This window comes from Nannospalax galili, unplaced genomic scaffold (assembly GCF_000622305.1).
Source record: "Nannospalax galili isolate Female #2095 unplaced genomic scaffold, S.galili_v1.0 scaffold263, whole genome shotgun sequence".
In the NCBI taxonomy this organism is placed as follows: Eukaryota; Metazoa; Chordata; class Mammalia; order Rodentia; family Spalacidae; genus Nannospalax; species Nannospalax galili.
The window spans coordinates 1,382,272-1,390,917 of record NW_008350402.1 but is presented as its reverse complement, the minus strand read 5'-3'; the positions used below and the strand labels follow the sequence as shown (position 1 = coordinate 1,390,917).

Genomic DNA, 8,646 nt, shown 5'->3' with positions numbered 1-8,646 from the left:
GCACTTACAATGTAGGCAATACAATCATACACGTAATGTTTGTAAAACATTAAAGTATTAAGTACTAGTTTTTCAGCTAATGTGAATGTGGTAGATTTGAGATGCTGAGTAACTGAAGTTAGGAATGTGGATCTGTAGGTGAGCTACAAAGGGGGTGTTACTGTTGATCTTCAAAAAGGCTCATGGGTGGGGCTTTGAATGACAAGAGGGAAACCTCAAGACACAGCCCTTTCCAGTTTTGAATTCTGAGCCATGGTGGATACAAGCTGATGTGACAAGGGTCCTGGGATCTCCTTACCAGAGGAGGCAGTAGTACCTATTGGGAGACCAGAGCCTACCAGCCACTTGAAGCTCCAACAAACTCTTGGATCAAGGAAAGTTCCCGAAAGCACCTCTTTTAAAATATAGAACTTTATTTTGGTTGAGATTTTCATAAGTACTTGGTTCACAAAAAGTCATTTCTTACAAAATAACAAAGGCAGCATTTTATACAGCGACTCACATAGGGGCCACCAGACAGAGTGCAAAGGATTGCTAGAATGGGAAAGACCAGTGTTCTTGTTCCCAGAGGACATGAGGAGAGGCCAGAGCTCCTGGCTCCAACTCCCCCCTCCCACCCACCTACTAAAGCAGCACCTAGGGCCCCATAGAACCAGCCTAGGATCTGGTCCAGTGCAAGAATGACCCCCAAAGGCTGGTGAAGGCCCTGCAGTAAAGGCTGAGTGGAAGGGGATCATGAGGCTGAGCTGGACCTGCATTCAGCCCCCTTCCTCAGTGGGGTTCAAGCCCACCTGACTCAAAACCTGACACATTCACAGTACGGTTCAGTAAAGGCCTTTGGGAGCTGGTCTTCTTCACTTGGGCCACTAACTACCCCAGCTCTGGGCCAGGACTTAGGGATACAGATGTGGCTCTGCCTTCAGAGTTCACAAGTAAATGGCTGGGACAGGACATGGACCCAGAAAGTTCTAAAACAAGGCAGAAAGTGCTCAGTGCCCTGAGAGGGAGCAAGAGGAGGGTGACTGAGGCTCAGAGGGGGCCAATATTGTCATGTAGAGCAAGGGAAAGTCAAATGGAGATAGCAGTGTCTGAGCTAAACCTTGAGGAATGGGTGGGGTCTGCACATATGGAGATGGCAGGGAAGGGCATGCTGGAAGAGAAACAAGCTTGAGCCAAGGCACAGAGTGGGGAACATGGTAGGGCTGGTCATCCATAAGAACATGGACATGTGGAGGGTCCAGGCACCTCCATCTGGATGGAGCTGGGAGGGACAGCTACAGTGTGCACTCACAATCTGAATCCTGTGGCAGGCACTGAACAAATGTCCTCAACTTGGGGAACTCCTTGAGGACAGTGGAACTTTCTTCATTCCTACACTGCCCAGCCCAGCACCTGCCTGTATACCCGAAGGCAGCCACCTGCTCCTTACTTATAGTATGCCCCATCATTCCTGGACAGCATTTCAGTTAAGAGTTCCTTGTTCCAAGGCCCTTCTTTACTCACAGGACCATGCCCCAAACTAAGAATTGTCCTTAAAAATACTGAAGCCCCCAGAGGAAGCTGGGAGGCTGCTACTGACCCCAGAGGGACCAAATGTTGAGGGACAGGTCCAGGAAAGGAAGCAGTTGTTTCCAGCCCACCACAATCACTTCATTAGAAGTGAGTATTCTCTTCCCTGAGAAGAGTCTGGGTTTGTCTGTGTAAAGAGGTTCCCTGTAACCTGAAATACTAGTGACTTAAAAACTTCTTGTACTGTTCGTGTTTCCCCCCTCTTCACAATCTCTTAACTGCTATTCCCTTTTCTCCTGGGGAAATGTTTCCAAGTTCCTTCTTGCTGAGGGCTTGGGGCTAAAGGATTTTAGAGGTACCTTGTCCTTAGTCCCCAGGAGGCCTGGGACCCACTTTTAGGGTGTGATGGTGGTATGGATAGCGGTGGGGCTGAGAGTCTCCCCAGGCACAATTTCCATCAAGAGTCCTGGCCTCTTAGCTCTTCTGAGCACCCTTTGAGGCCTGAGCCTGGGGCAAGTGTTCTTCCTTACAGGATGGTACAAAAGATGCTGCGGTTGCTGTGGTAACCACCTTCCACACGGGCTGTGATCCTGGTTGCCATGGCTGTCACCTTCTGCCCACTGTGGGCTGCAGAGGAGCCCCTGTGAGAACTTTCAAGGTGAGGCCGTGCTGGTGGGTTCACCAGGCGCCAGGTGTCAGACCTGCGAGTGCAAAAGGAAAGCCAGTGAACCCAGAGGCTAAGCGCTTGCTGGACCGTCCTGCAGTCTCACCTTCGGCTCCAGCTCTCCAGATCCCACAGTTCAAATCTGGGTGTAGGTTTTACCTCTTAAGTTAGTGACTGCCCAAAGTGGGGGAGTGAGAAACTAAGGGGCAGAACTGTCTCTAGTTCTACATGGAACCTTGGTCACATTTCCTCTGTAGGCCTTGACCTCCCCACCTTTAAGGATCTGGAGTGGCTTCCTTTTTCTTTTGTCTTCTTTTTTCCCAGCTGTGTGAGCATGAACATGACTTAAAGTCACCCCAAATGAGATACTACCTAAAGCCCTCCAGCTGATGAACGGGCAAACAAGCTGCTGCCTGCATGGGAACTATTCAGCAAGACAAATGAACGAGTGACTTCTGGGCAAGATGGATTAGGAGTGGCCTCCATGACCTACTAGGGAGGAGTCAGCTGGTGAGATGGTTCAGCAGCAAGGCAGAACACTAACAAGCTGAAAAGTGTGGGCTACAGCAGGCTCAGTCAGTCAAGCAGTAACCGGCACAGGGAAAGGCAGCCTTGTCTCTGAGCCTGAGCCCCGGAGCAGATCTCATCAACTGAGAACGACCCTTGAGTTTGAGAGCAGTATTTTTACCTTTGTGTATTAAAATTTTTTTTTAACTAGAAAAATTCCTCTTCACAGGGCTGGAGAGATGACACAGTGGTTAAGGGCACTGGCTGCTCTTGTAGAGAGTGGGAGCTTGATTCCCAGCACTCACTTGGCAGCTAACAACCGTCGTTAACTCCAGTTCCAGGGGATCCCATGTGCCCTCTTCTGTCCTCCAAGGGCACTGCATGACATGGGTGCACTTACACACATGCAAGCAATATATCCATACACATAAAATAAAAATACTAAAAAAAAATTCCTCTTCACATATTCATTTAATGGTGTTTGTGCATCTTTTCTATTATTGGGCAATCTTTTTCATCCCTGTATTTTTTTCTCTCTACTATACTTTCAGTAGTATTTAAACATTTTTTTAAAGATTTACTTTTTTTATCTGTGTATGTTGTGTGTGTGTGTGTGTGTGTGTGTGTGTGTGTGTATACACTTGAGTACAGGTGCCCCTGGAGGCCAGGTCAGCAAAATGGATGAGAAATCTAGTGAATGAAAAAGCCAACAATATAGAAGAAAAATACAGCAAAAAAGTTGAGATTTGAGCCAGGCATAATGAATGATACAAACCTGTAATCTAGCACTCGGGAGGCAGAGGCAGGCAAGTCTCTGTGGGTTTGAGACCAACGTAATCTACAAATTGAGTTCCAGTGAGAACTTCTTTCAAAAACTACAAAAATTTTTTTTAAACTAATTTAAATTTTGGGAGCTGGAGAGATGGCTCAGTGGTTAAAAGCACTGGCTGCTCTTGTAAAGGACCTGGGTCCAATTCCCAGCACCCACATGGTGGCTAACAACTGTCTGAACTCCAGTTCCAGGGGATCCAATGCCCTCTCTGACCTCTGTGGGCATTGCAGGACATGGTGCACTTATATACATTCAGGCAATATACTTATACACATAAAATTAAAAAATAATAAATAAAAAATTTAGATTTTTGCAAAAACAAAATAATAAAACCCCCCATTTTAGAAATGTAAAACTCAATCAAAAGACAGAGTGGAAAACATCAACAGACTCAACTAACCAGAAGAAAGGGCGTCCGGGATGGGGGACAAAGGCAAGGAGATACATTTTGTTTTTGTTTTTCGGTCTTTTTGAGACAGGGTCTCCATGAAGCCCCAGATGGCCTGGAACTCACTATGTAGACCAGGCTGGCCTCAATCTCACAGAGATCTGCCTGCTTTTGCCTCCGGAGTGCTGGGATGAAAGGTGTGCTCCACCATGCCCAATTTAAGGAAATATATTTGTATATCAATGAAGAAAAAAAAAATTCCAGGCTTGGTGGCACATACCTTTAATCCTAGCACTTAGGAGGCAGAGGCAGCCAGGGGTACACACTGAGACCCTGTCTCAAAAAAAAAACAAAACAAAGCAAAAATTAAAAAAATTAATAAGCAGCTGGGCGTGGTGACACATACACCTTTAATCCTAGCACTTGGGAGGCGGAGGCAGGCGGATCTCTGTGAGTTCGAGGCCAGTCTGGTCTCCATTAGCGAATCCAGGCCAGCTGCGACTACGGGGACCTTGTCTCAAAAAAAAAATTAATAAGCCTGACCACAACACCTAAGAACTTTGGGGAAAAATATTCTTCCAATTATACATTAGATGAAAGGGAAAGGGAGGTTTAATACCTAGAATATATACTTTCAAAAATTAGCTGCACGTGGAGGCTGAGGCTGGTGGAACTCTGGGAGTTCAAGGTCAGCCTGACCTACACAGTGAGTTCCAGGCCAGCTGGGGCTACAGGGAAACCCTGTCTCAAAAAAAAAAAAAAGACAAAAAAATATTAAACATCAAAAACCAAACTATCCAATGTATAAATGGGCTAATGAACTGAAGAGACAGTTCTCAGAAAAGAAGTACAAATGGTCAATAAGTATCTTAAAAAGTGTTCAACATCTTTAGCCATCAGGGAAATGCAAATCAAAACTTTTGAGATTCTACCTCACCCCAGGCAGAATGGCCATTATCATGAAACAAATAGTAACAAATGCTGGTGAGGATGAGGAGAAAGAGGAAGTCTTATACACCGCTAGTGGGAGTATAAACTGGTACAGTCTCTGGAAATCAGTGTGGCGGTTCCTAAAATGCTGGAACTAGAACTACGCAGATGGAACTGCACCTTTCCCAGGCGTACACCCAAAGAGCTCTAAGTAAGCTCACCAGAGACACCTGCACACGTCTCCTTACTGCTGCACTATTCACAAAGGCCAGGAAAAGAAACCAGTCTAGAAGTCCACCAACAGATGAATGAAAGTATGACGTCTGTGGGAAAATGGACGGAACTGGAGATAATTGCATTAAGTGGATGAGCCAGATGCAGAAAGCCATATACCTCATTTCATATGCAAGTAGGGTGTGTGTGTGTGTGTGTGTGTGTGTGTAGGGTGGTACCATGAAAGTACAAAAGGGGCTTTAATAGTTAATCTGCATTGTCAACTTCACTAGATTAGTGCTAACTAGGAAATGGACCTTTGAGTGTGTCTATGAGAGTATTTCTGGAGAGGTTTAATGGAGGATAGAGACATAACCCTGAATATGGGTGGCATCACCCTATGGGCTGAGGTTCTGGAGAGAATCAAGAGAAAGCAAGCAGAACAGCATTCACCTCTGTCTGTCTACCTCCTGACTGCAGACACAGGGAGACCAGCTGCCTCATGCTCCTGCTGCCACAGCTGAAGCTTGCCTCACTGTCATGTCTTCCCCACTACGATGGGCTGACCCCTCAAACTATCAGGTCTCTCAGGTCAGGTCAAGTAAACCCCTTCCTTTTCCATGTGTTGATGCTGGATTGTCATCCTCTGTTCTTCACCTTATCTTTTGAGGCAGGGTCTCTCAATGAACTTGAAACTCATCATTTCAACCATATTGGGTGACCACGAGCCCCTGGAATCTGCCTGTCTTTATCTCTCAGTGCTGGGGTTATAGATGTGAGACACTGAACCCAGCTTTTATGTGGATGCTAGGGATCTGAACTCAGGCCTCATGCTTTATGGCATTTCAACCATATTGGGTGACCACGAGCCCCTGGAATCTGCCTGTCTTTATCCCTCAGTGCTGGGGTTATAGATGCAAGACACTGAACCCAGCTATGTGGGTGCTAGGGATCTGAACACAGGCCTCATGCTTTATGGCAAGTACTTTACCCACTCAGCCCTCTGTGCTGGATAGCTTTAGTGTCAACTTGATACCTGGGTTGAGGGAGCCTCAATTAGGGAATTGCCTCCATAGGACTGGCCAGTGGCCATGTCTGTGGGGCAACTTCTTGATTGTTGAGTAATGTGGGAGGCCCCAGATCACTGTGAGTGGTGCCACCCCTGGGCAGGTGGGCCTGTGTTGTATAAGAAAGCAGGCTGAGCAGGGGACAGGGAACAAGCCAGTAAGCAGCGTTCCTCCATGGCCTGTGCTTCAGCTCCTGCTTCCAGGTTCCTGCCCTAACTTCCTACCTTGGGCTCCCTCAGTGATGAACTGCGACCTGGGAGATGTCAGCCAAATAAACCCTTTCCTCCCCAAGTTGGTATTGTCAGAATGTTTTTGTCACAGCAATTGAAGGCAAACTAGAAGACCCTCTCTCTAGCCCACTCACTTTTTCTTGAAGACCAGAAACTTGTTGTTCTGCATGATGCACTCTCGGTTGTTAGTGATCTGCTGGAAGATGGTCTTGTTGGTCTTGCCCTGGAAGATGATGTTCTCTTGTACTAGGGCCTTGACACGTCCCCGTACTGCAATGCCATAGGCCCGGAATGAGTGGATCCGGTTCTTTAGTACCTAGGAGAACCAGCCACAGCATATCATACTTCAGAGACCCATGAACTGGTGGGAGCCAGGCAAGTGAGTATTAAGAAACTATGGGATCTGAGAGTACTGAGTTCAGCAGAGCCAAAGGAACTTGGAGCAAGGCACTGAAGATAGCCTGAGAGAGCCACAGAAGGCATCCTGGAGGAGGTGATGGGCAGGCTGTAAGTGTTTACCAGCTAGAGAATCAGAGAGACCTGTCCCAGGAGGAAGGAATAGTGCATAAGGGCCTAGCAGAGAAGGGCTCTGTGCCGGAAGCCAGGCTGAGTCAATGGCAGGCTGTAAGTGTTTACCAGCTAGAGAATCAGAGAGACCTGTCCCAGGAAGAAGGAATAGTGTATAAGGGCCTAGCAGAGAAAGGCTCTGTGCCGGAAGCCAGGCTGAGTCAACAGTGTGCCCTCTCCCTCTTGCTCTCACAGGGCTCAGATGCAGTTAAGGAGTTCTCTAACCCTTAACTAAGTCACTGATTCATGAAGCTTCAGAGCTCAGTAGTCTGCTGGATAATGTCGCAGGGGCATGGGCTGTTACTTGTTTGGTTCTACTCTAAAACCCAGTGCAGTGCTTTACATAAAAGGTGCTGAGAGCTCAAGGTCATGTGGGGAGGCAGGTAAAGAAACATAAGAAGCACCGTGGAACTGCTCTGTGAGGTGTATAGGGGGGAGGGGAAGCTGAAGTGCCCTAAAAGTCCAGGCAAGGGGCACTTCAAATGGCCTGGGGCACTCAGAGAATCTTCCTAAAGAATGTGACAATGAGTTCTGTGAATGAGGTATGGACAACAGTTGTGCTGGAGGCAGGATTTCTGTCTTCAAACCAGGTCTTATTCTGTCGATAAAAGAGCTAAAATAGATGTGACTTTGGCTTAGAACCAAGAAGACACTCAGGAAGTGATGTCCCCACTCCTGGCTTCTTGCTGAGGAACTCCTAGAGTTTATTTCTAGAGAATCCTTTAGGACCTAGCTTGTATGTATCCCGTGTGAAGCCCACCCAAGTTTCCCTGATTGAATTCTGGAAGAACTGATTCCCCCTGTACCCCAAGTGCTGATAGTTCTGTTTCTCAGCAGAGGTTGCAAGCCGGACCTGGACCATGTGTTGGCAGCATGCATCACATACATGTGCATGTACTCACCTTAGTGTCAGACCTGGGCAACAACTGCAGCCCACTGCCCCGGTTGCCAATGATGTCATTTTCCACCACCGCAGTACTGTCGCCCTTGGTAATGATGCCATGGCCTCTGTTGTCATAGATACCATTGCCCCGGAGCTCCACCTTGCACTGGGCTTCAACTTTGACCCCACTCTGGCGGTTGCAGGAGATGCTGTTGTTGGCCACCCTGGTAAGCTGGCTGCTCTGAGCAATGGTGATGCCTCTGTCCCCATTGGCATGGATCACATTGGTGATGACCTGCAGTGCTTCGCTGCTCTGGACAAAGACTCCTGATGCTACAGAGGGGTGGGAGTGGGGAGAACATAGGTGGTCCCAGAGTCAGTCCTGACAATGCCAGGTGGAGGAGCAGCTTCCCCTGAAGTGGGCACTCCAAGAGAGTAGGGAAGAGGCAGACATGCAGATTAGTCTTGGGTTTCACCTTCTAAGGTGGTGACAGACAGCACTGAGTCACTGCCAAGGTAGCCAGGGACACAGGCTATAAGAAGACTTCTTAGGTGTGATGGTACTCTGGCCCAAGCTCCCATCCCAGGCTGGTGTGCCTCCTGTGGTCTGATCCTACTAGAGGCAGAAGACTCTAGTAGGAGCAAACAGATTGAGGCAGTTGGGAGGGGTCAGTGTATAGGATAAGAGCTGGGTTGTGAGCTGGGTGTGGTGGTGCACGCCTTTAATCTCAGCACTCGGGAGGCAGAGGCAGGCCAATCTCTGTGTTCGAAGCCAGCATGGTCTACATAGTGAGTTCCAGGCCAGCTGGGGCTACAAGGAGACCTTGTCTCAAAAAGACTAAAAATTAAATAATAA

At 47.7% G+C, this 8,646-nt stretch overlaps 1 protein-coding gene across 2 annotated transcripts in view; it reads right to left on the bottom strand.

Annotated features, from left to right (window-relative positions):
* Nucleotides 1-393: 393 nt before the first annotated feature.
* Nucleotides 394-8,646, bottom strand: part of Fbxo10 (F-box protein 10) — a 62,009-nt gene continuing 53,756 nt past the window's right edge. For both annotated transcript variants that reach the window (XM_008847682.2, XM_008847681.2), the window contains 3 exons: nucleotides 7,810-8,123; nucleotides 6,475-6,656; nucleotides 394-2,210 (listed from right to left, as the gene is read on the bottom strand). In XM_008847682.2, the coding sequence (XP_008845904.1) occupies nucleotides 2,036-2,210; nucleotides 6,475-6,656; nucleotides 7,810-8,123 (671 nt within the window). In that variant the 3' untranslated portion in view covers nucleotides 394-2,035. The remainder of the gene's footprint in view (nucleotides 2,211-6,474; nucleotides 6,657-7,809; nucleotides 8,124-8,646) is intronic.